The 27,176-nt window shown below is 41.0% G+C and overlaps 1 protein-coding gene across 23 annotated transcripts in view; it reads left to right on the forward strand.

The window, feature by feature from the left end:
- Lrrfip2 (LRR binding FLII interacting protein 2) overlaps positions 1–27,176 on the forward strand; it is a 120,108-nt gene that overhangs the window by 59,433 nt on the left and 33,499 nt on the right. For 8 of the 23 annotated variants that reach the window (XM_037207971.1, XM_028860035.2, XM_028860038.2 and 5 more), the window contains 12 exons: positions 1,564–1,629; positions 2,559–2,633; positions 4,359–4,409; positions 4,490–4,534; positions 5,206–5,253; positions 5,588–5,644; positions 8,547–8,615; positions 10,516–10,614; positions 15,086–15,130; positions 16,474–16,590; positions 19,216–19,287; positions 26,979–27,149. In XM_037207971.1, the coding sequence (XP_037063866.1) occupies positions 1,564–1,629; positions 2,559–2,633; positions 4,359–4,409; positions 4,490–4,534; positions 5,206–5,253; positions 5,588–5,644; positions 8,547–8,615; positions 10,516–10,614; positions 15,086–15,130; positions 16,474–16,590; positions 19,216–19,287; positions 26,979–27,149 (915 nt within the window). The remainder of the gene's footprint in view (positions 1–1,563; positions 1,630–2,558; positions 2,634–4,358; positions 4,410–4,489; positions 4,535–5,205; positions 5,254–5,587; positions 5,645–8,546; positions 8,616–10,515; positions 10,615–15,085; positions 15,131–16,473; positions 16,591–19,215; positions 19,288–26,978; positions 27,150–27,176) is intronic. The other 15 variants (XM_037207983.1, XM_037207984.1, XM_037207978.1 and 12 more) reach the window with 6 other exon arrangements.

Here is a 27,176-nt window from a genome sequence, read left to right on the forward strand (position 1 = left end):
CCATCTCTCTCTCCAGCCCTTCTGATAGTATTCTGGTACACCCTGAGCTACAGTAGCACAGACCTGTGCTCATTTCATGTGTCATAGGCTGGCAGGTTACTAAATAAAACATCCAGCAGTGAGGGGTGGCAGCTGAAGATGCCCAAGAGTTTTGGCTTGACATATTGAATTAGCTAAGGAAGTCAAACTGGCTTGTTTTCTTTGGATTATGATTATGTTGGTAGATTGCCCGAGTTTCTAGACTGCGTAGTTTTCACTTAGATGTTCATAGTAAAGTATACAAGAATATTCACAATGAGAAAAATGAGCTTATCTTTATTGTTGAGGATCTGACTGTGTGAAGTGGTTTTCCTAGGACAGCCTGTTGCCCTTGGCTGGTCTAGGGTACTTGCAACGTACAGTCTCACTACCTAGATTGAGTTTATTGTCTCTTGGTTGTTGTTGAGTAATAGTCCTGACCTTTGTCCCCTTGGGAGAGGTGATGTTTTTATATAATCACCTTTTCAAAGTACTTTGTGTAAGCTTAAGTACATACATTTTAGGTATTTCTCTTCTGAATGGCATATGCCATGGATCTATTAACTTGGCCTGAGGGCTGGAGAGATAGCTCAAGGGTTAAGAGTACTTACTGCTCTTCCAGAGGGCCCGAGTTCAGGTGTCAGCATCCATGTTGGCTAGCTCACAACGACCTCTAACCCAGTTCTGGGGACCCATGCTTTCAGTGGCATTTGCACACATAGACCATATACACACAAATAAATTAAATCCCCCCAAAAGAGTGTTGTTTTCAGTAATGAAATGTTCTTTTGGCTTATTTGCAGCATTGTTTTTGCTTTTAGATATGATGACTAGGTTAGGAGGAGGAATAGACTCCCATCACCTATAGCTTCCTAGAGAAAAAGAAATGGGGGACGAGACTCAAGTAAGGTGTATAGTGAAGGTCCCCTGTAGTCGGATTTTTCTTTGGGCTACCAGCCTACAAATAATGACATGGAGACTTATTATTAATTATGAAAGCTTGGCCTTAGCTTAGGCTTGTTCCACTAGCTCTTATAACTTAAATCAACACATTTATTTTCATCTCCATTCTGTCACGTAGCTCATTGCCTTGTCTCTCCATACTGCCCATGCTGCTTCCTCCATGGCTGGCTGGCAACTTAGCCTTCTTCTTCCTAGAGTTCTCTCTGCCTAGAAGTCCTGCCTATACCTCCTGCCTAGCTATTGGCCTTTTGGCTTTTTATTACACCAATCACAGCAATACATTTTTACACAGTGTACAGATATCCCACAATAGTCCCCATAGACATCCTTCTGACTCTCTTAATTAGGTTCCCTTTAGCCAGCCAGACTCTAGGTTAGTTAGTTAGAGAGGTAAGAGAGGGTCATGTGTCTCCAGACCACATAGCTCAGCCTTCCAAGTTTAGTCCATCTGTTATGACAGGAAGTAGGTTGCATGCATACTACTCTGTATCCTATGTACCTTTGCTATTATTTTATGATGAATTTCATTCTTAAAATCTCACTACATGACCATTAAAATTAACTTACAGTTTTTACTTACAGAATTATTCTTACAGTCACAGCTATGGGATGAAGAAGCGATCTTCTAGTTCTCATAAAGACCCCCTGGTTAGTTCTGCTTTGGAAGTTTGGTCTAGTTGTGATATTATGGACAGCACCAAATTGCAAGTGGATTTCATTCTCACAGTTTGTTTTTGGAGACTTGGCATGTATTTTCCGGTAGAAACAGTCAAGTGTGTGACAGAGAGTTCCCGTGTGAGAACTCCCAACCCCTTTGACCTGTGTGATTGCCCTGCAGAGCCAACAGGCTTTCCATTCCAGTCACCGGGTGCTCAGGACCCTTCCCCTTAGTGTGCTCTTGGCAGAGATGTAGTCCCTAGCTCCCTGACAATTCGGGGTTCCCTTGGAGCTAGAAGGGAAGAGGGAGGGAGAATGTGGCTGAAGGCAGATTACAGAGAGGCCGTGGTGTATGGGACATGGCAGTTTTGTGGCCGGGCGAGGTGTGAGTGATGGCAGAAGGCAGGGCCAAGAGTGCTGTGGGTGGGGTGGAAGCAGGGCCCTGCAAGTAGTGTCAGCAATAGGGAAGGAAGACGCTAGGCCGGGATCGTACCTTTGCTTAACCCCTAGCAGGAGGTGGGTTTGATGGACGATTTCTCTAACCTAGCAAATTATAGAAGTGCTAAATATTCAGTGGGCCTTGGTTTTGCAGGGGCATTCTTAACTCTAGAATGAGAATAACTCAGTTATTTGTTTTTCATTTTTATCCGAGGATGTTTTATCTTGTTTTTAAAGTAATAAGTAGTAGTGACCTTGTTTGAAGTAGCTGACCTTTGATGCCCACCCTTTACAAGCAAGTTTAAACCGTTGCTCCTTGCCCCTCCCTTGCTGTGACCCAGGGCTTTAAAGGCATTGCCCTGGGGAAGAAGGAGCCTTGACAGTATCAGATTTTGCCTGTGTGTTCAAATTTTGTCTTGGTGTGTGGTCAAAACATCAAAACATCTAACCTGAGAAAAATTGTTCAATTTTGATTTTTGCAGTGTGGCCTCTATTTTGACCAGAGAAACTATAGCAGTCTTAGACATAGCAAGCCTGCCTCGTCCTACTGCTTTCGGGTTTGTCTAAAGTCGTTTGGTCTCATGTGTCTTCCTCACCTTTAACACTTCTCTAATCCCCCATTTCGCATTTTGACCATTTGTAACTAATCTGGAATGGTCTGGGTATACCAGTTTTGGTCACTGATTCATAGAGTTCCTGAGTGTGTTTTCCGTGAGAACTGTTAAATCACCATGTGTGTAATGAAGATTGCAAACAGAAAAGGAATTTGTACAGTGAACATTGTGTTCTACCGCTTAGATTATATAGTTCATTTCCTAGTCTCATAATTATTTGTCTATTACTTTATCATTCCATCTTTTGTTTTTGTTTGTTTGTTTTTAAGACAGTCTCACTATGTGTGTAGCCCAGACTCAAACTCAAGATTCATCTGCCTCAGCCTCCTACTTGCTGATGTTAAGGTGGGGACTACAATGCCAGCTTCTGTCTAGTTCTTTTAATTCATTTCAAAGTAAGCTATAGGTATCAACCCTTTCCCTGATAGATACTCTTACAAAGTTGACACGTGAAAATAGAAGCTATGTATAGGATGAAAGGAATGTTATTACTTGTTAGAATATTAATGTAAGCCAGGCATCGGTGGCACACGCCTTTAATCCCAGCATTCGGGAGGCAGAGGCAGGTAGATCTCTGTGAGTTCGAGGCCAGCCTGGTCTATAGAGCGAGGTCCAGGACAGGCACCAAAACTACACAGAGAAAACCTGTCTTGAAAAAAAACAAAACAAAGCAAAAAGAATATTAATGTAATATTAGAATCTTGTTTTTCTTTTGTCTGTTTTGGGGTTTTGCTTGTTTTTGAGACATGGCGTGTCTCTGTAGCCTACTCATCCTGCCTCAGCTACCCGTGTGCCAGGGTTGCAGGCTGGTATCACCATAATCATCTAGAATCTTGTTTTTTTTTCCCCAAGACATTGAACATTCAAAGCATACTGTAATGTGTGGTACCCAGTGCATTTAAAAGTATTCAGGAATGGGAGCTAATCTATATGATAGAATAATTCATTAGCACATACGAGGCTCTGGATTCAATTCCGTACACCGGAAAACACAGTCAGCTGAAAAACCTGCCTGCATATACCATTTCACTATTCTTGTTTGTCTAGGTTTAGTGAAAAAGAACTGGAAATTGTGTCTTGAGTGATACCAGGGAAAGAAATGTAATTTCTCTATAAAAAGTACTTTTAGTGCGTGGACTCAAGTGACTAGTGCAGCTTATCTGGTTAACTAGCATGCTTTTGAAAGATAGGCTTTCAAATCTGTTTGGAAAAAGATAGTGATAACAGTAACTAAGAGCTTGCTTACTTGTAACCTGGCCAAGCCCATTGGGAGTCTGTCACAAAATATTTGACAATGCCCCAGGAACTACTTACTGGTGACTGGTCTGAGGCCACCATTTGACACACTCCCACTGCCAAGTCCCTCTTTTCTTCAGTGCTTTCCTGGTTCCCCGTCTCACATCCTGCCAATAGTTTTCTAAAACCAAAAGGTTGTACATAATGATAGAAGACTGCTAGCGCTGATTTCCTTTCTTACCCCCTACAGTTTGCATTGCAGTGACTTCTGTCTTACTCATGTGTTTTTACACTACTCTAAGCACTTGGAGCTTGCTAATGAGTTATAGAATCTGTAACCATAACGTAAAGTCTTCTGCCTGCATGCTGGTGAGGTGCATTCTCCTGTGTTTCTGTTGTTGCTTATTTCTACTGTTCTGCCTCTCTTTGCAGTCTTCTTCCCTGTGCAGTGACCCGCTGGGGACATCTCCGAGTAAGAACAGGGTCAGTACTTTCAAGGAGCGTATGGCCGTCACAGCTGCCCCTGCCTTTCTTTAGGTTTAATTAGTGCGCTTATTCCGTAGGCCTCCTCTACTGCAAATACTGGCCTTCTGAGAAGTACCAGCCTGGTTTGTATTTCCCTCTTCCAGTGTGTGCTCTGTGGTAGGGCTGCTGTCATGGTGCCGACTGAGCTGTGTGGCCTTTCTGCCACATGTACTGCAGAGTAAGCTGCCTGTGCTTAGGTTACAAAACCCAGGGCATGAAAAATAATCCTGTTCTCTTTGCCAACGTAGAAATGGATGACTTCTGGTAGCTGATGTTAAGAGTCTGTTTCCTTGGGTTCTGCCACATTCACTTAGTTTTCTTTGGTATGGCTTTGACCCTAGGCTGTGGCAATCAAAAGCCGACTAAGCAAGCAGAGCTCAAAGCATAACCAGCAGCTTGTGTGACGTGCCGGCTGTTGGTGCTTCTAGCTGTTGGACGTTCTTGACCGGCTTCAGAAGACTGGGCCAGACTGCTTACCCCAGTTTACTTCCTCACCGTTTGTTCTTCTAAGAGAATAAATTGATTAATATTACCTTTCTCAAGTTATTACATGAGGATGAAGGAAATAGTGTGTTTTTTAAACCAAGTATATTGTTGGAGTGGTAATGAAACTGGCACAGTGAATCTTGTATGTAAGTGAAGATAGCACACCGTCCGCAAACATTTTTTTGAATTATGAACTGCCAAAATAATAAAGATATTTTCAAAATAATTCCAGTACTAAATAAATAAGTAATATTCTTTTGTTCTTCAGGCGTCATTGTATGATGGTGGATTATATAACCCCTATGGTTCTCGAACTGTAAGTCTAAATGGGAAGGGAGTGGATACAGGAGGGGACAAGAAGTCATTTAGTCTGGCCCTGTACTAAAGCTGTGACCCATTCATTGAGCCAGCTGTGAGAAGGTGACTACTGGAGATTATGAGTTAACATATGAGAGAGTCTATAGAGAAACTCTTGGGGCATCTCCTCCCCTGTTGAGGGTGGGTGTGAGGTGGAGCGCCAGGTGAAGAAAAGCAGCTATTTTCACCGTGGGCTCCAGAGTCAAGTTGAGAGTAGGGTCACTGTATTCCCAGCAGACAAACTGAGCTGACCATTGTTGTAAAGCCTTTCTTTCTTCTTGGAAACTTTATAGCCATCTGAATACAGTTACTACTCATCGAGAGCAAGTTCCTCCCGAAGCAGTCCTGTGGTGAGCTCCCTAGCTTCTCCGCACACTTTAGGCGTGTTTAGTTGCTCTGCATTCTCACTGTAGAGCAGAGTAGTGTGTTCATCATCTTGTGCATGGATTATGTGCTCCCACGTCTGTAAAAATCAAATACTAATATGTGCTAACTGACTGTTTTTGTGTGGACCCAAGTAATTTCTTAACTGAGTCTGGAACCGAGGCCACTGGACAGCTTAAAGTTTTTGTGACACCCTTTGCCTTTTAAGTACTGATCATTCCTGTCGGGTGTGCCGCTCTGGGCTCCCCCTGCGTATGTCCGTGCACTGCCATTTCCCTTGATTAGCAGCCTCTGTCTGTGGAGTGATGGGAGAAGTAAACAGACCTGTTTAAAGCCTGGTCTGCACCACTACCTACTCTTTCTGGGGCATTACAGTTTACTTTGCAGTTTCTGTAGGTAAGTAATATTTGTAAAGAACAAGTCCAGAGGAAACTTCCCCAGCAAGTCCTTACATGCAACCTGTTCACAGTCATGCTTTCAGAGATGTTTTGGACATGTATGAGTGCTTTTCATTTTGGCCACAAATGGCTTCCTTCTAGTATGTGTTACTCCTCTATGTTTTCTTAAGGTATCTTTCTGTGTCAGTGCATACAGATTTATAGCATCTTTTTTTTTTTGCCATTATTACCATTATTTTAAACAATTAAGCTGTGCCCCCTTTTCAATTATTTTCCCTTTGAGATAGTTTCATATCATCACATCTTTTTAATCGCAGTGTACTAGCTAGTGAATGCATAGATATCCATTTTACAAATCATTTTAGTATTGATGGTGATTGTGATGGTCAGACATTTTCTGTATGTACACATGAGCTGTGCATGCATATATGGAGGTCGGAGGTCGGAGTCAGGGGTCTGTGCTGTTACTCCTCTCTACCTTATTTGTTTAGACAAAGTCTCACTTAACCTGGAGATAGATCACTGTTTTGGCTAGACTGGCTGGCCAGCAAACCTCGGAGAGCCACTGTCCCCCGGTCACACACTGCCACGCCTGGCTTTTACATGGGTGCTGGGAGTCCAGAGTAAGGCTTCATGCTTGCACAGCATCTCCCCAGCCTTGTGATGAACATTCCGACATTCTCTCTGCCCCTGCCTCTGCCTCTGCCTCTCTCTTCCTTGCACACCCATACACGTGCCCAGACAGTGTACTTACATGAGTATATCTGTAAGACAAATTGTCTATCAGGAAATGTTAAGAATATAAGAGCATATGCATTTTAAAAAATAGATTATTTTTGTTTTATGTGTATAAATGTTTTGCTTACATATACATGTGTGTACCAAGTACATGCCTGTGTCCACAAAGGCATGTACTAGAAGAGGATATTGTATCTGGAACTGTACATATAGGAGATTGTGAGCTATCATGACTGCTGGGAACCAAACCTAGGTTCTTTGCAAGAACAGCAAATGATATTAACTATTGAGCCATCTTTCCAGGCCTCCTGTTTTTTGAGGCTGGGTCTCACTATGTAGCTCTAGATAGTCTGGAACTTACTCTGTAGACTAAATTGGTCTCGAACTCACAGAGATCCATCTGCCTCCGCTGCCTTCTGAGTGCTGGGATTAAAGGTGTGGGTCACCATACTCAGAGCATATGCCTTTTAATTTTGCTGTACATGACCATATTGATAACTAAAAAGACTGCACTCATTTACATTTCTAAAGCAATTGATTAGGTGTTTAGGCGTTAGTTATTACTATCTTGTTATTCTTACAGATTATCCCAAACTGGAGAAATTAATAATTATTACTAATCATTAAGATTACTTTGTATCAGAGAAAAGATAAGTTCTGTGGGCTTTCTTTTACATTTATGTTTGTAGTTCTTGACCCTCCAGACTGGCAGTTCTCAGAGATACCACCTTTGTACTTAATAAAAACTAGCATGGGTGTATTTAGGGCATAATGCCATTTTTACAAAAGAAGGTGTTTACTCTTTTTTTTTTTTTTTTTTTTTCGAGACAGGGTTTCTATGTGTAGCTTTGCGCCTTTCCTGGAACTCACTTGGTAGCCCAGGCTGGCCTCGAACTCACAGAGATCCGCCTGGCTCTGCCTCCCGAGTGCTGGGATTAAAGGCGTGCGCCACCACCGCCCGGCAGGTGTTTACTCTTAACCAACTGTATACTCAAATTTTAAGTTGGCAATTTTCAAACCTGGTGATATTTTTAATATGTCAAATGTAGTGTCCCCCTGCAAAAAAATTTTGATAATTTTTGTATTTTCAAAAACACAACAGTTCAGGTCCTTGTCCTTGTGTGCTGGCTAGAATCTGTTTCATTTGCAATTTGGGTTTAGAATGACTACCTTAGTGATGTCAAAATGGCATCTTAGTGACATCAGAATGTGGATAAACTAGAATGCCAAGGGTGAGTTCCGCAGTGGAGCGGGAAGGACACGGTCCTTTGAGTACTGTCACCGCCAGCTGCACAGGAACGAGTACCAGGAAATGAGTCACTGCCTCAGGCTTTGCTGGTAGGAACTTCTTTGACATATGTTATTTCATTTAGAATTTTTTTTTCCTTTCTCAAATTGAAATCCTAAGTGTATTTATTGATCTCTCAAGGGACTTTACAGATCTGCAAGTCTTAAAAAACCATGACCTCCCTCGCTGATTTTGTCTAGTTTACTTATACCCTTGCCAGTGTTTAACTTAAATAAAAGAGAGTTTTGCTTTATTCTTTGTGCTTTTGGGAAGATCTTGATTTTTTAGTGATTCTTCATTATGCCTTATAGCAGCTTATCTCTTTAATGGTGCACAGTGGCTCATGCCAATTAATGCTGTGTAGAGTGGTCTCCTGAAACTCTTGCAGTGTGTTTGTAGTCTGTGAGACCGTTATAGAAACTGAATCTTTTTCACTTTCTGTAGTCCATCGATGATGATACTGCAAGCATTGTGTCTGCTGAGCGTGCCGGTCGTGGGCGAAGGGACAGTGTGGTGAGCATGGTCTGCATGCAAACAAATACAGCTTTTACAGTGACAACAGTGTGTGATTATGTGAAATTTACTGCAAAGTAAAATTTGTGTTTTCCTTAAATACAGTTTATGCGAACAGTTTGCTTTGTAATGAGGCATAGACTCATGTGTCTTAGGTACAAATCATTTATTGAAAACTTTCACTTTATTTGCTGTTTTTTTATGTACACATTTTATCTGCTTGTTTTTCAAGATGAGCCTTTCAAAGCAAGAGTCTCACTTGTACCATTGTATAGTGCTTGTGTGTAAGACTGTGACTTTTGTCAGCTGTTGATGGCAAGATTTAAAAACACTAGTTCAGACATTTTCCCAGTTAATCATTGTGGACCTGGTAATAGTTTCATGTTCTTCTTTAATGAAGCCGGACATTTTGTGGAGTGGCATTTTTGTTCTCTATAAGGAACTGATGTGGAAATTAGAGTAGAGGACTGTGTGCCAGCTTGGAGCTAGAATAAAGAGGCCTTGAAGCTGCAGTTCCTTCCAGAAAAGGTGCAAGCTCAATTAATGTGGACGATTATAAACCCAAAGTTCTCATAAAGGGAGCACCACATGTTTGTGTGAGATAAATTCTCCTAATTAAAGCATTCGTGGTCCCTTAGCCATCCAGGTAATGCTCATACTCATGGCTGAAGGAGAAATAAATGTCCTAACACCTGGAAGCTCCTTGGAAGCAGTGGCAGTAGGACTTCACAGTGGTGGTGCTAGGCTTGCCTCAGCCTCAGCAACCTGTCAATTAACTGGTTCTGTCCAGTGGAGATGCCAATGGCTCTCGAGCCTCTTGGTTAGGTTAATACCTGTGTTCAGTGAGTAACTCTGGAAGACACCTTTCAAACTTGTAAGGTAGGAGGTGCTAATAAATATTCTATATAATCAAGTTGTAAAGAATAAAACTATTGCTTGATCTTGTTGACCTTTGGCAGACTTTGTACTTTTAAAACTATTTTGTCCTGTGAATGGGTTTCTGAATCCACTTCTTGGCGAGGAGTTTTAAAGCAAGGCAAGCAAACAGCTTCAGTTCAGAGTGACTGATGAGTGGGGTGTAGTTTGATAGGTGTTAATGGAGTGTCTGTCCTGTCTGTGGGGTGTAGTCATTTGATAGGTGTTAATGGAGAGCCTGTCATGTCTATGGCATGGCGGTAAGTGCTAGGAGTGATGTGTTAAAACAAGGAAGATCTCTGACTTCACAGAGCTTGTGTCCTAGTAAAAGACAGAACTAAAGTAGTGAAGGAAGGAACACACAAGGAAGACAGCTCAGGGTGTGAAGAAAAGAGCAGTTGAGTGTGATAGAGAGGACCTTGAGGTGTAGAGGATCTGTGAGTGACCCTGGGAGAGCCCTCAGAGACAGTGACTTGTGATAGAAGAGGCTCAACTGTTTGGAGAGCAAGAGAAAGGACTTCCCAGGCTAGTCTTCCTCATTATTTTGTCCAACAGTTCCTGACATGACAAGTGAAAAGAAAGAAATTATTGTGGAAACTGAGTACTGCCAGAGTTGATAGCTATAAGGAATTATAATGTTGTAAAATAGAGTAGAGATGTGATAGTGGCCTGGAGCACTGCCTCCACCAGCTGAAGGTTCCCAGTGCTTCAGTGTGGAAGGTTTGCTTGTCATGAGCTCAGGCAGAAAATGGTCTGAGCATAGACGTGCACTTGATACTGATGAGAGAGCTTATTTTAGGGAGCTGTGACTTCACTTAGGTGCCTCTTTTCTTTTTTACTATTTGGAATAGCTCTATTGTAAATGTTTCCTCATTTCGTGATACTTTCTCAAACATCAAATGAAGATGGGCACACAGCCCCCAGTTAGCTAGTGTTTGTTTCTTCTTTCTGCCTTCTAAAGCTTCTCATTTCCTCTGACTGGAAGGTCTCTGCTGCTGACTGCTTTAGTCGCTGCAGTCGTAGGGGGAGTGTTGTCTCGGAGGTGGATGACGCCGCCACCGCCGGCATCTCAGACTTGACCAGCGTGAGTGCATTGCATGGGGTCATTGTGTTATCCCAGACATGTGACTAACAGCTTATGTAGTAGCTATTTTTAAAGTTCGGAATTTAATTCACTCCTTAGACATATTTACTTGATCATATTAACCTGAAACATAATTATTTTGGAATATATTTGTTAAGATGTACTTACAATCCCTCTTTCTTTTACCCTGTGGAATCCCCTTATAGAACTCATTAGCATATTCAATGATTCCTAATGTCATGCTAATTTTGTTTGGTATTTTTTTTCACTGTTCTTTTTTTCTGAATTATTTTAGAGCCAGTCCATTTACATCATGTCATTTCCTAACAGGTAGTTGATATGCATACCTGACCTACTGTTCCTAAGGAAATAAATAGTTTCCTAACACCAGCTCACAGTTGGCCCATATTCAGGTGCTTTTGGTTTACTTTTTACCCCCTTCTTGTTTTGATAAGTCTATTAAGTGTTAGACTTTCAAAGCTGAATAATAAAGAATGTGACTTGGTAAAATGCCACTGATTTTCAGTAGTCAGAGAGAGGCTGAAGGGGTTTGAATGTGGACTCTGGATTGGTCTGAGACACCCTTCCTGGTGCTTGGGGACTGAGTGGAAGTAGAGTGTCCTTGGAGGCACCTGTGGGTGCCACCCTTCATGTGCTTTGGGACCTGAACTCATCTCTCCAGCCCCTCCCCCACTGGCTTGGCGTCATGCAGACAAGCCCCATTCTGATGGTCCAGCACTTTGGAGAGGATGAGAGGTAGCAGTTCTTCTTGGAAATGCAGAGATTGGTTTTTATTAGCACTTCACTTATGAAGTAGCTAGTTCTGAACTATTTTAATCCTCGAAAATCTTAATTATTTTAATTGTAGTCATAATTATTCCACATTATTAGCTTAAATCTGGCCATATAGCAATCTCATTTTGCTGTGGATTGAACCAATGACTTGGTCTATTATGAAATTAGAAGCTGGTTTCCCAGTTATTCTGAGATGTAACCTATTTTATTAACCTGCTTAGTAACCTCTTTTTAATTTTTAGAGCATTTTCATTTATGTTTATGTGTATGTATGTTCATGTGAGCATATGGCACGGAGCACATGTGTAGGTCAGAGACAGCTTGCAGGAGTTGGATTTCTCCTCTTATGTGGTCCTGGGGACCACATGTCATGAGGCTCAGTGGCAAGAACCCTTTATCTGCTGAGCCATCTCACTGGTCCATTGGTTCCCGCTGAGCCATCTCACTGGTCCATTGGTTCCCGCTTTTCCCCACAGATGTAATTGAATTTACTGTAGACACCTGTTTTCTTGACAGCTTGTTCTCTGTTAGTCTCACAGTTCATGATAGGGATTGTATCATTTGTACATTTCGTTCTTGGCAGTTTGCTTTAGTAATTATATAGAAATGAAGAATGTTACAATTTGTCTCTTCCTGCCTCTATGAATTAAATACCTCTTTAATGTAAGCAAAAGATTATTTAGAACAGGGCTATTAAATAAAGTCTTCCTGTTATTTCATAGCCTGAAAGCCATTGCCTTTTGCATTTTTAATTAGCTATAAAATACCATTAATTTTGCTTTCTGATAATGTCCTCTAAACAGGTGACTTTCTCTAATTTAAAAAGCATATGCTTTAGTTCACCTCATTGAAGCAGATGAAAAAGGGATTTATATTGGTCATCTGTCCCTGTCCCCAGCTCTGCCTTTGCAAGCTGCTTTCTAGCTTCCATGTTGTGGGCCCATTGTATGCTCAGAGTGAGAATCCTGGCTCCAGGAGGTGCTGGAAAAGGTGCCAGCCAGCCAGTTCTACAAGACGCAGGATTCACATGCTGTCAGCTCCAGTCTTGCTCTGTAGGTCAGGGTAGAATAAAGGAAAAGAAATGTGTGCTGGCTTACTGTCCATTGCACCGGTCTTTTGAAAGAAATCCTTAACCAGATTCACTTCCAGAAATCATTAAGCCTGTTGTTCTCTTCCCTTCTATGGTTATGGAATCAGATCCACTTTCTGTGTTTTGTTTGTTTTTCATTAAACAAGTTTTAGATAACCTTGTCATTATAAGCTTGAGCATTCTTAATACAAAAATCCAAAATTCTTTATGTTCTAAAATCTAAAAGTTTTTGAGTACCTTCATCGTGCTGTGTAAGCTGGGTTGTTATAATATCAAATTAACTTATGTGTATAAAATGTGAAATGTAGATGCATTCTATGTTTAGACTTAGGTACCAAGATATCTCAGTATGTATATATGATTATTTCTACAACTGGAAAAAAATTCTAAATTTGAAACACTTCTTTTCCCAAGTATGTGAAATGAAGGACATTTATTAGAAGTTAATGGATAATTGTGACCTAGTGAATACATTTAACAAACCTCACTGTAAACACTTTATTTAGAGTATGCTTTATACCTTAAGCATGATTAAATTTTATTGTATTCAAAAAAGCTTTTCAAGATCTATCTGTCAGGTACTTTCAGTCATCATTATAGACATTAGCTTGTCATTGCAATACACCCCTATAGATTCAGCCTCAGAAGTGAGAGTGAAGGAGTCTTTGGCCAAGCCACTGCAGCCAACATAATTGGACTGCGGCATGGCTGTTTTATGCTGGCTTAACGATTCTTGAGGTTTGGCGCATGATCAGTTTGCGTTGCGACAGTTGGGATCTATTAGAATACAGTGAACACGATAGAGTCAACGTTGTGGTGGCTTCAGTGATGCAGCTTCTGAAATGTAAGATTATCCCAAGGTGATGGTCTAGTAAAATGGGTGAGTTTGGGGTCATTTTTATAAGAAAGGTGATATGAAGAAGGATTTCAGATGGACTTGAATATTTTAATTTTGAGTACTTCTTTTCTCATTAACTTACTAGCAGAAAAGGATTAGAAAGTACTTAGAAAATAAGGCAGTTTATGAAGATACACTTCTTTACTTTGAACGACACTAGCTACTGGGCAGTGCTTTTCACCAGTGCAGCTTGAGAGGAATTCTTCCTCATTTAGTGCAGAAAGTGGCAATAGTAAAATCCCAGCTGTCATTGCTTGCTTGTTGTAATACATTTTGTGTTACTTTTAAGTAAATCCAAATAAATTAAAATGATTTCCTTTTGAAAGTATTACAGCAAGAAGTGAAACATCAAAACCCAGCATTTGTATTACCGAAAGGAGTACTAGTTGAGTAAAAGGTCTTTATTAAACATGATAACTGGGTAATAAAAAATATGCTAGAAACTTTTCCATGTGAGGAAGTTGGGTTAAAGTCATCTGAGCAAAGGCAGAAATGCTTCCTCTTTAGTAATTCACCAAAGAAGGTTTTAAAAATCCCCTTTCTGGATTGGGCTGGGAAGGTTGATCTCAGAGTCCAGGACTGGGAATATTTTATTTTCATTTAGTTTTAAGTTCCTATGTCACTTTTCCCACTATGGCTCATAGTATATGCAAGTAAATATGCATGCTGGAGTTCATGAAACATGTCCAGAAACAGCTGGGACCGTTAGTAATTGCTTAACCTCCAGCAAAATTTCCCACCTCTGAATTTTTTCCCTTAGCTCTAGTTAGAATTTTGGAATAGATCTTTAAGGAACCTTCCTTCTTGAAGCGGGTCTGGGAAGCTGGGTAAACCTGAGTTAGCAACAGAAGATAGGTTAGTCTGACTGTGGCATGTTGAGATAATGTGTCACTGTGGAGATACCAAAATAAGTGAAGCCTGTGAGTACAGATGGGTGGAGTGGATTCTGAGCCGTATACACTAAGTGCTATTCCTTGTTTGAGTACAGAAAAGGATATGCAGATGCAAGGATTGCATGATCGAGATCAGACAACAAATGGGTCAGTGTCTCAGTGTCGGGGATAGGAAATGCTATGAGGAGAAATGAAGAAGTCTCAACACTTTGAGGCTTGCGGGGGGGGGGGGGGGAGGAAGCAAGGGAAAAAGAAGATGGAGAATGTGCCTGCGACATTGCTGTTAAGATTTTGAGAGACTTGGGGTCGATTGTCCTTGGCAGAGCAGGGCCTGGTGGGGAGAAAGGCTGATTTCCTACACCTTTTTGTACTGCTTGCGTTTGCTATGTGTGTAAGAAAACATGTGTGTATATAACCTGCTATGGGCATTCAATAGTTTTATGTGTGCATTTTGTGTCTTAATGTTTAAAACATTTTTATATTGACAGTTTCAGTGCTCATATTGAGGTTTGTATGTAGTTTTCTTTAATGTATTTATTAAATACCATGAAGAGAAAAATCAGCCTAAACAATCTAAAATTTTGAGTTTATGCAGCTTGCTTCTGGTCTATATTCCTTAGGTTATGAACTAAAAATTCTTGACATTTTGTTATAACTTTTATTTCAGTTTTAATGTGTTTATTTTTGATCTACGCATCACTGAACTTAGAAAGCCCCATTGAGACTGCCCGTCTCCCCACGAAACAAGTCAGCATGCTGTACATCTTCTTGATCCTCATCTCTCTTTTTTTCTAGTTGGATGAAAAATCGGACAAACAGTATGCTGAAAATTACACAAGAGTGAGTATAAAATTCTTGATAGGATGGAGCTCTCAAGGTCAGCCCTGCACTTCCTGTGACTCATTCATCTTGTCCAGCACAATTGGCCAATCGAGCTGCTCTTCCCGCCGTCTGTTTCCTGTCGTTGACCCCTCAGGATTCCTCCAGCCTTAGATCATGTGAAAGCCCTGGGAAGAGAGAAGCCTGAGCTTTATTTCACAGGACGTCATCCCTAAAGCTCTTGGCTACTCCTTTGAGTTCCACTTTCTAAAAATTGATATTGAGAAACCATTGAACATGAAAATGAAATATCTAGGAACGGACCAACAAACCCATAGCTTTGATTTTTGTTTTTTGTTTTTTCCTTATAGCTAAGTTATGTTATAAGGAAAGTAGGATAACTCGGCTGTAGAGGAGTGCCTCTGTAGTAAAGTTTCTATTTTCTAAACATATTTTTAAGAAGCCGGGGCAATGATCTATTGTATTAAATTTTATAATGCAAAATTGTAAGCCTATGCAATTTTCATTTTTTATTTAAGCCGCATTCTAGAAAAAGCAAAATAATATTCAACCCAAATAACCAACACATTTTAAAGTAGCATCAATGTAGATGTTTTGTTTGGTGATGTTTGAGTCAGGGTCCTGGTATGTAGCCTAGGCTGACCTTGACTTCCTGCCTCAGCCTATTGCTGGCATTACAGTACTGCACCACTGTACTCTACTTAGAAATGATTGTGATGATGCACTTTGTGCACTCTTTTTCTGCAATAAGCCCTCAAAATCTGGTGTATATTTTGTACTTTATCTCATAACTACACGTCAGGTGGTTTCCTGTGGCTCTTGACAAGTATTCCAGGTAGCACACATCTCCTCTGTTTATTAGTCAGGAGTGGGGTTTAGAGAGAACAGTCTAAATTCATAGCCATATACAGTGTTCTTGCTCTTAGCTACAAATAGGTTTATCTTTCTCAGCAGAGATGAGCTGCTTAAGCAGTGTTAGGAACTGAGGTAGGGAAGTGCTAATTAGACATTAGTTAGGAACAATTAATGTTGTTCTAAAACAACTCTACATTAGCCTGAGAGCTCACCCAAGTAGTGTTTGGATGTAACAAAGATAAGCCTCGAATACAAAAGCTTCTATAAAAATTATTTCTACCTTGGAATCTTAGATTCTGGTAAAGTGTTTGAGATAATGAAATGATACTTTTTCTCTCTCCAAACCAATCTAAATTGCCAATGTGAATTGCGCTTGGTAACCTCTCGACTGCATTGTTAGAATGTTCATCTGAAGCTCTCACCTGCTTCTACCACTCTGCCCCATGTTTAATCTTCACAGCAAACGTGTCATTCTCTCTCTTTTCCAGCCTTCTTCTCGAAATTCTGCCTCAGCAACGACACCTCTAAGCGGGAACTCATCCAGACGGGGCAGCGGGGACACCAGCAGCTTAATAGACCCAGATACCTCATTGAGTGAACTTCGGGTAAACCACAGTTTGTCTGCCTTTGCAAAGCCTCCTGGCTTTCTTTGTAGTTTGTGGAGCTTTTTCACATTTAATGTGACGTAGGAGGAACAAAATAGGGTTTCTGTAAAAACATGGTTATCACATCTCAAAATCCCACTTGGATGTTTCAGAGCTGAAAGGAAGGGGATTGGATCATTCTTTTTTTCAGTTATCTTTTCTGAAGATGTGATGGCATTGTAATGGATTCTACCAATGACAAACAGTTATGTAAAGTATATGAAAGTAATTCTTCAAGAATGACCTTGCCATGTTTTAATTGGAAAATATTTGGATTTACAAAGAATAGCAGACTATGGGACCTTTTGAGCCGTTCTCATATTAGGTGCTTAAATACAGTTTCTCAGCATTTCATAGTAAAGTATAATATTTGGACAGCAGAAATAGCTGAGCTAGTGGACAGTTTACTGGATCCATTAGTTACATCTCCATCATTAACCCTTTTATTTGGAAGATGAGGATGTACCAAAAATTATTTTGACTGTCTTATTTGCTGAATCTGTTATCTGGGTCAAGACTTGTGAGAACAACTGTATTCATCATTCACTCACTCACTCACTCACTCACTCACTCACTCACTCACGTTTTTGAACAATTGGCAGTGGACATGTAGACAGTCAATCATATTTGGCCTTCAGGAGATCACTGAAAAGACAAACTGATTCGAGCCAGTTAAACCAGTTAATAGTATATACAGCAATACTAAGAACAAGTTAAGTTAGTTCAGAAAGGCATCATGTAAATTGGACTAGGAACAGAGAGAGCAAAAGGCTTTTCAGAGAAGCAAGTTCAGAGCTGTCTTGAAGGGAGAATAAAAATAAAGCAAGGAAGCTGAAGTCTCTCTTGAATGGATTCCGAGAACTTGAAGGTTATTGGTACAGAAGACTTGCCAGAGCTTAGGAGATCAAGGAAGGAGGGGTGGGGGTGAGGGGTGGAGGTGGGGATCTAGGGGCACAAATCACGGCTGTGCTGTATTGGATAGGAGAGCAGTTCTTAAAAGTGACTCTGGCCACAGTCCTGAGGGAGCATTAGATGGCAGGAGAGGCTGGCCCCGGCCTGAGCAGTGAGGTGGGCAAGTGCAAACCCCAGGGGGAAGGTGTGAGCGCTGGCCCTGAGGAGGGGTTTGCAGCCCGAGGACTAGGGTGGCAGAGTGAGTCGGGAGAGAGGGAAGAGCCAAGGGTATCCGTCTTTTTCTTTCTTCTTTTCCTTCTCTTTTTGTAGAAGTGAGGATGCTTATGTTTCTATGGGTTGGCTTGAGCAGGTGGAAAGGGAGGCTGAGAGTTGAGGGAGAGCAGAGGACAGCTGACAGCAGTGTCTAAGGCAGGAGGAGCTCGGGCTTACCTGGAGGGCATGCCCGTGGCCAGAGGAGGGCGACTGTGGCCTGGGGCAGGCGCCTGTCTGTGAAATTACAGGGCAGCAGACAGGAGGAGGTGTAGAACAGCGGCCGGCTGGCCGGGAGGAGGAAGGCAGTTGGCAGGGCAGTGCAGCTATGCCTTGGAAGATGTCAGTGTCCTTTGAACTGGTGACCAGGCATAAGTGCTGGGGACACAGAGTTTGAATAAGGAAAAGTCTTGCCTTTAGGGGTTGCGTTCTAATGGGACAGCAGGACACTGAGACAACTTCTTCCAGTGTTGGACTTAGGTAGCTCTTTCGTAGTACTTAGCATTTGTTTAGTTTTTTCCCCTTGAAAGAAAAACCTCTGAGAGGAGATGAGCTTTTGGGTCCTAGTGCCTGACTCCTGATGGGCCCTAGTAAAGTGTCTGCTGAATGATTCGATGAGTACAAGGCTGGCTAACCTACCACAGACGGAGTGAGATAGGCAGGGAACGCATAGAGCAAGATGGTCCCCAACGGTCCGTCCTGTTGCCATTGCTGCGCCCAGAGTCCTGTTGCAGTTTCCGCCACCTTGACTTTACATGACATGATTGGACACAAGAAATAATATTTTCCATTTAAAAGCTGGTCAGTTCTTTTAAAAGGATTTATGGAAACATTTGGAGCAAATGCTCTTCTCATCACTTAAATGTATCCATCCTCTGAATAGACTCTCATTGGAAATTGTTTTCATTGTGTTTAATTTCCTTCTCTTTCTTCCAAATTAATGTGCCCAGTAACTAAGTGATTTTAAGTGACTTAGTTTTTATACTGTATTTCGGTTTTTGAAACTTATACATGAAGAATAAAATTTGCTTCCAATTAATTTACTATGTATTTTACTAGTTGTAAGTGAAATATTATACTAAAAAATATTTGTGATTTATAAAATTAAAAACCTTATAATTTAAAAATGTTGGAATTTATATACATTTTTTACCATATATATATTTATCTATATATGTATTTATATTCCTGCTCCCATTTTCTAATGCTGTTTTCAAAGGATTCACTGCTAAGACAGTATTGATACTAGGTTGATTTCTCTGGTTCCACTGTCATCTGAAGGATTTGCCTCTTGCAGTGGTTTGGGAGTAGGGGGTATTTGCATTTTTATATTTGGATTTCTCTAGCAAACTAAGTTGTGTTTTCATCTGATTCTTTTGAGTTCTGAGATATATTTTTGCAACGGTTCCTTCCTATGTCCTGCAGGACATCTATGACCTGAAGGACCAGATACATGATGTAGAAGGGAGATACATGCAGGGGCTTAAGGAACTGAAGGTACAGGGCTCCTCATTGCCCACGCATGCTCTGTATGCAGAAGTGTTGGTTCCAGAGTCCTATTAACCTGCTGCTCACAGCTTTACTAACTAACAGCCTTTGTCCTTCAAGCATGTGCTTAACTTGCAGTGCACAGGAAAGGGAAGCTTGCAGTCTGGGCTTATGTTTACATGTTTAGTGTTGTTTTGGGGGAAAATCTGAGCAGAAGATAGTATAACTTATACTTTTATTATTTTGACACAGGGACTCTCTGTGTAGCCCAGGCTGGTCTTAAACTTGTGGTCTTCTTGCCTTGACCTCAGTGCTGGGATTCTAACTGTGTGCTGCCACAGCCAGCGCCTTACAATTTTTACGGCTTGTAAAGTATTTAGTTGTCCCTTGGGTCTTAACCCTACAACATTAGACAAACACCTAAAAATATTCTGAGGACATTTTTTTTTTTTTTTTGATTGAGAACTAGACCTTGAAATTCTTCCCAGCTCAATGAAAAAATTGCCTGATTCTGTCACCAAGTCCAGTCAGTCTTAGAAGTGGAAGGAGGAAGCCTTGTCATGTCCTTTGAGAAGAAGGGACCTGAAGGCATACATACTGATTCTTTTCTTACCTGTATATAAGTTAAGATTACTTATATTTAGTGCCTTAAAGAATTCAGAGCTGCTGGGCAGTGGTGGCGCACACCTTGAATTCCAGCACTGGGGAGGCAGAGCCAGGTGGATCTCTGTGATTTCAAGGCCAGCCTGGTCTACAGAGTGAGATCCAGGACAGGTAACAAAGCTACACAGAGAAACCCTGTCTCGAAAAACCAAAACCAAAAAAAAAAAAAAGAATTCCGAGCTGGCAATGTGGCTCAGTGAGTAAAGGAGTGGCCACCAGGCCTTATGTCCTGAGTTGGATCCCTGGAACCCACATGGTAGAAGGAGAAAACTGGCACCTGCAAGTTGTCCTCTGACCTCCATATGTGTGTGTGTCCTGGCATTTGTGTCTATACACACACACACATCAATAACAAATGTAATTAAAAAAATTTAAGAGATCTAATCTTTACAAAAAATAATTTGGAGGTCAATTTGAATGACCTTTATCTATTCCCACAAGGATGTCTGTACTTGCCAGTATAAATGTGTCAGGCAGGCATTTGGTTGTACCTGGCATTTGTTTATGCCCCCCATCCCATGTTTCAGTATAAAGTTCAAGCAGGATATTATAAAGAAACTAGAGATTTCTTTAGACATGACAGGCTTAAGATCCAAACCCTAGCAAGTCTCTAGAAGAGCGAAGGCAGGGCATTCCAGAGGTGACTCAGCACACGCCACATATCAGACAGGCTCCATGATCTGAAATAACTCTACTTTCATCACAGCTTTCACGTAGGGAGTGTGGTCCAAAAGGAATTCACACTGAAGATGTGGTACCAAAAAGGACGAGCATCCGTCCTGTGAGGAGTGCCCTTGGGTGAGGCTGTCAGTAAGCATCAGGAGAGCTCCGTCAGTGGATGGGCCCGTTTATTTTCACTGATCTAAATCTTCAGGTCTAATCCTACCTTTAGGGCTCAGTGGTATAACTTACATCTTGCAACAAGGAACAAACTCAGTACATTAGAACATCCAGGCAGCAATCAAGTCATCAGAGGAATTCCTAGCTGGCTTTGGCTGTTGTTTGTTTCATTAAAACATTGTCCTCATGTTTTGTATCTATCATTTATTAAATTCCTTGAATAAAAATACCAACAAATTTGATTTGAAATTAGAACAGGTAAGATGCTCTCTTTTAATTCTTATCAGTGTATGATTGAACTTGACTTTAAATTTCTATTTATCCTTGAAATGATTCATTTAATTAAAAAAAATGGCAATAGAAATGTATGTGGTTGACGATTGACCGTAGTGTTGTGGCATCTGCTATTAAAAAGGGAGCTGCTTCACTGTGCACAGCGTTGTTCGTGGTGATTGTGTTTACGTTCGGAGTGTTTGCCCTAGACCCCGCCACCCTTCCTTCAGTAAGGAGTGCTGTAATGTTTGCCCCATGCCATAGAGTGTCCTGATAGTATGTACTATTGCTCAGAAAATAGAGTTAAATGTATTAAAAAGCATAAATGATATAAAAGATCTGTAATGATTCTATAAAGGACTAAATCCGTTTAAAAACTATTAAGCATAATTATTGAATTTTAATACAGAATTATAGGGATAAATAAAAGAACACAATTTAACTATTTCTAGTGTGTACAAGCTTTTCATGACATTGAAAAAATAGGAAGCTGTGGAACAAAATGTATGTATACAGTTCGAATTAAACTAGGCAAGAGGGTATGTGGATACAGGAAATAGCCCGAGTCATGTCTCTGCTGCCTCTGCAAGGAGGGTAGGCAAGGAAGAATTTTGCTTTGTAATTTTTTTCTCCCCATAAAAATCTTACCACATTTTTTGCTTAGGTTTTTTTTTTTTTTTTTGGTTTTTTCGAGACACGGTTTCTCTGTGTAGCTTTGCGCCTTTCCTGGAACTCACTTGGTAGCCCAGGCTGGCCTTGAACTCACAGAGATCCGCCTGGCTCTGCCTCCCGAGTGCTGGGACTAAAGGCGTGCGCCACCACCGCCCGGCTTGCTTAGGTATTTTTAAGAGCAGTTTTTAACTGGTAGTTAACATTTCAGAATTATTAAACATTTTCTTAAAACCTGTTGCATGAACTTCTTTGGGCACACTTAATATATCTGGTCTACTCACCTCAGATAGGGCACCAGAAACAGACCAGAGTAGTGATTCTCCTCCAGCTTAGCTTGGTGAGCTGGTCAGCTCCTGGGGCTTACTTACAGGGGCATGGGTGACCCCCAGACAGTTCTATCACTGGAATGTCACCCTGTGAGGGACTTAGGCTTCCCCATAGCTGCATAGATGCCTCCCTCCAGTTCAATTTCCAGTCTGTGTACTCCTGCCCCTCCCTAGATGATATGTATCTGGGGCAGAAGTACATTCAACGGGCAGGGAGGTGCAGAGAGCAGGGAATGCTGGGAATTTTAAGTGAGGATCTAATGACATCTTTTCACTTTTTCTTATGAGAGAATGTCAATAGACCTAATCTTTTTCTTTCCTTTTTTTTTTTTAAATAGGTGTATTTGTGTCTGTGTACTTGTGTGCATGTCCATGGAGCCAGAGGTGCTAGAGTTACTGTGAGCTGCTTTACCTGGGTGCTAGGAACCACACTCAGGTCCATTGCAAGAGCAGTATGCCCTCTTAACCACTGAGCCATCTCTCCAGCCCCAACAGGCCCAATCTGTTGTGGTTAATTCCAACTGCTCTGATTAAGATTCTAATGGCCATTACTCTGGAAGGGATAGTGATTCCACCTGCAGTCCTTCAGTCTCTGTGTGGTTTTCATCTGAAAGATGAGGAAGGAGTTACCTACTCAGGGGATTGTCTGCAGTAAGGCAATGTGAAGAGCTTGAAAAATGTTCAGTAAAGGCTGTTATTATCAGGTATTAGTCATGACATTATTTAAGAGCCTTTAAACCTGATGCATTTGTAGTTGACACTGTGGTGTTTCATATCTGAGTACTGAACTAGAGAGTAGTGTTGGTTTGTCAGACCATTGATTGGGCCTGTAGTTGGCTTTTACTGTTTGACTCGTTCCAGCCATGTCAGCACTGATTATTTAATTTTTTTCCTCCACAACTTATTAATTATTGTGCATCAGATCCTTTGGGCTTGGTGTGTGTATTAGTCAGGGTTCTCTAGAGAAATGTAACTGATAGAATGTGTGTGTGTATGTGTGTGTGTGTGTGTATGTGTATACACAAACACGTACACATACACACTACACACACACATACAATTATATGTATATTTATATAAATGGGATTTATTAGAGTGACTTAGAGGCTGTGTGGTCTGACTATTCCAACAATGGCTGTTATCTTAGGGAAAGTCCAAGAATTCGATAGTTGTTAGGTGAGGCTGGATATCTCAGGTGGTCATCAGTATATGCTGGAATCCCAAAGAAGTAGTCTGTAATACCAGTAAAGGACTAACCTTGTTACCAAGACTGAAGACAAGCAGGCAAGACCAAAGCTCCCATTTTCAGTGTCCTTTCTATAGGCTGCCACCAGGTGTGGCCCAGACTTAAGGTGCATCTTCCAACCTTAAATGATCCAATCAAGAAAAATCCCTCACAGGTGTACGCAGCCACTTGGGTTTTAGTTAATTCCAGATGTAGTCAAATTGAAACCAAAAGTAGCTGTAACAGCATGACACATGCTTATAATCCTAGCACTTGGAAAGTAGAGGCAAGAGGAGCAAAAACTAAGGCCAGCCTTGACTATGTGAGCCCTTGTCTCAAAAACAAACTGAAGTCAAGGTGGGGTGGACAGGAGAGAGGAGAGAGGGGAGAGAGAAAAACACCTCTGGATGAACCAGACTTGGTACACACTGGAAGCCCCAGGTACTTGGGAGGCTAAAGCAGGAAGAGGACTTGAGCCTGTGAGTTCAAGACCAGTCTGAACAACATAGCAAGAACCCCTATCTTGAAAACAAAACAACTATAAAAAACTTTGGGTAAACAAAACAGCAAAAACACAAACTGAGATTTCAGATGCGAGGATTAACCCTAAATGTGTATAAAAATGTAGAATCCAGAAATTCCTCTGGAAAGTTGAGAGGCACAGCTGGGAACTTCCCTTTGGCAGCTAGGGTCTCTGCATTCTTAGCTGTTGCAAGCTTCAGCAAGCAACCACATTATCTTGATCTAAGCCGAACAAACCCAGCTCCGAGAGATGAAGGCACAGTTTGGGCTTTATGTCTCTGGGGACCCCAGCCCAAATTTAGCATCCTTCATCTTCTAATCTCTGAAAGTATCTATGCCTTTACAAGGACTTGACGTTTTTGATGGCAAGCAGTTAAGATTAATCAGGTCCTTAGAGTGCGCTGGTCACCATCTCAGCCTTTTCGTCTTCACTTTTTGTCTTCACTCACCTAGGATTTGAGACATGGAGAACAAGAGCAGTTCATCTGTCATTGTGTAGATTATCTGACATAAGTGCCGGTTCATTTTTATTGATTAATTTTGTTTATGACCTTCCAGACAATGTTCTTCTGTTCATACCTTTTTTTTTTTTTTTCCGAGACAGGGTTTCTCTGTGTAGCTTTGTGCCTTTCCTGGATCTCACTCTGAAGACCAGGCTGGCCTCGAACTCACAAAGATCCGCCTGGCTCTGCCTCCCGAGTGCTGGGACTAAAGGCGTGCGCCGCCACCACCGCCTGGCTGTTCATACCTTTTATTTGTAGGAAAGTGGGAATAGATATATCTTTAAGTCCAGAAAGAACTGTTGAATGAAGAGTTAATGGACTAGGAGAAGGAATCTTACCAGCTATAAGTTGGTTAGTATATGAAGTGTCCACTTTAGGCAGAGAACTAAGAATAAAATGATGAAGGTACTTAAATTCAGGTACTCCCAAACAAGTAAGAGGGTTCTGCAACTGGGTTATGAATGCTTATTAGGGAAATATCTGGGCATAGATAATCAAAGCCTAAAAACATTTACACCATGGCTTCAAAATGTGGGTATACACCAAAATCACCTGGAGCTACTTAAAATAGAAATCTCTGGTCTCTATTTCTGGATTTGTATTCAGTGGATCTGGGATGGATTGAAAATTGTGTTTTCATGAAACTGACTCAAAATAAGAGCAAGATTAGGATATTTTTCCACCTTGGCACTTTAAAAGTCTCCCTTAAAAATATTTTTATTTATGTTTGTGTATATGGGTGATTGCCCAGAGAGGCCAGAAGAGGGCATCAGATCTCTTAGAGCTGGAGATACAGGTAGTTGTGAGCTGTCTGTAGTGAGTACCAGGAATCAAACTTGGGTCCTCTGGAAGAACAGCTAGTGTTCTTAACCACTGAGCCATCTCTCCAGCCCCACTTTTAAGAGTCTGTTATGTGCTTTTACAGGGAAATCATGCTGTACATATTCTACATGGACCTATTTGCATCATGTATTTTGTCCATGTGTCTAGTTTTTGAGCTTCCTTGGATTCTGTTATGCATGGAGTCACACCCCATTTTATATGCTACTGACCTGTGATAAGGATTTTTTTCCACTGTTAGCTTCTTAGATGAAATTTGGTATTATATGAATAGATACCATTGCATTTGGACCTTTCTATAGTTGACTTTTTAAAAATATGCTTTTAGTTAAATGTTCTCAATATTATTTTTAATCATACCTGTATTCAGTTCTGGTTTGTGAAGCATAGAATTACAGAATCCTATGGTTAGAGCATTAGCCTCTAACTGCCAAACTGTTTCTAGAGTAGCCACGTCCACTTCTACCAGCAGCATAAGCGATCCAGCTTCACCATACCCTCCCCAATCCTCCTTTCTTTCAGGGGGAAGGAGCTTGCTAGAGATTGAGGTGCGGGTCTCTTCTACTGAGCATTTGCCCTCAGTCCTGTGTCTAAAGATTTGATTACAGACTCTAGCCATTTTAGTAGATGAGACATAGGCTCACATGGGTGGTTTTGGTATGCATTCTCTAATGAGTAACGATGCTGAGCATGCATCCATGTACCCCTTGGACATCTATGTGTATACCCTCTTTGGGGATCTGCCTATTCAAGTTGTTATCACCCTGGGTTTTTTAGATCTTTTTTTTGTTGATTCTGTAGTGTTCTGAATGGAAGTCAGTTGTCAGAACACTTAAAAGTGCTTCCCCCGTTCTGTGGGTTGCCATTTGCAGTATAAAGTTTTACATTTTAATAAGGTCTTCTTTTTCTCTTTAGCTGAGAGTGCTTTTTGTATAATTTTTGTTTAAGAAACCATTGCCCACCCAGAGTCATGAAGACTTACTTCTGTATTCGCTTTAGAGATCTTTGGTTCATTTTGAGCTAATTTTCATGAGTGGTGTTAGGTAGTCATTCGTCTTCATTCATCAAAGAATGAAGTTGTCCCAGCATCATTTGCATTATGTAGACACCTTTGTCAAAAACTGATTATGTGTGAGGTTCTAGTCCTAGGTCTATTTTACTGATTTTGATTTTTTAAACATTTGTACTAGTTAAAAAAGTATCTCCAAAAGTGATTACTTTTCTAAATGAGTTTTTCTTTTTATCTTTTGATAAGTCAATAGGCAATTACAATTACCAACTTACTTGTTCTAAAAAAAATGTATATGCTATCTTAGGTAAAAGCTTTTGAATTATATGAAATTTCAGGCACTGTGCAATAGCTCTGGAGTAATTTAAAATGTTTGTCCCATTCACATTGGCATTATGCACATCGAGAAACTCCTGGAAACAAAACCCCAAAGTGGCAGAATTCAGAGAAGTGTGGTTGCGCTGCGAGAGGCCGTGTTCTCTCGAAGTGCTGCATTCTGAACACCAGACTCTACTTATTAAAAACTACAGGAGAGAGTCTGAAAGTGCGAATGATTCTGCATTTCTACTTCCTAAAAACATGTTTTCTGCACACCTTTCCATCGCTGCTTTATTTTGTGTTCTTGGCATGCGAAGAGAACACTTCCCAGAAAGGCGGCATTAGTGTCTTATCAGCCTTCTGCTACATGTGCACGCTACTAAACAAGGAGTCCCTAGCCTGCTTGTGTTGTGTGGAAATGCTTCTTCATGTGCACTAGGCCATACTTTGCTGTCGTTCACTCATGCCGCCATGTTGTAGATATCGAGCTGATGGTTTTTGTCATTTAGGAATCTTTGTCTGAAGTAGAAGAGAAATACAAGAAGGCCATGGTGTCCAATGCCCAGCTAGACAACGAGAAGAACAACCTGATCTACCAGGTGGACACCCTCAAGGACGTTATTGAAGAGCAGGAGGAGCAGATGGCAGAGGTGTACAGAGAAAACGAAGAGAAATCAAAGGTAGCTGTTCATCTTGTATACCCTTTT

The sequence above is a fragment of the Peromyscus leucopus genome, chromosome 7 (assembly GCF_004664715.2).
Source record: "Peromyscus leucopus breed LL Stock chromosome 7, UCI_PerLeu_2.1, whole genome shotgun sequence".
In the NCBI taxonomy this organism is placed as follows: Eukaryota; Metazoa; Chordata; class Mammalia; order Rodentia; family Cricetidae; genus Peromyscus; species Peromyscus leucopus.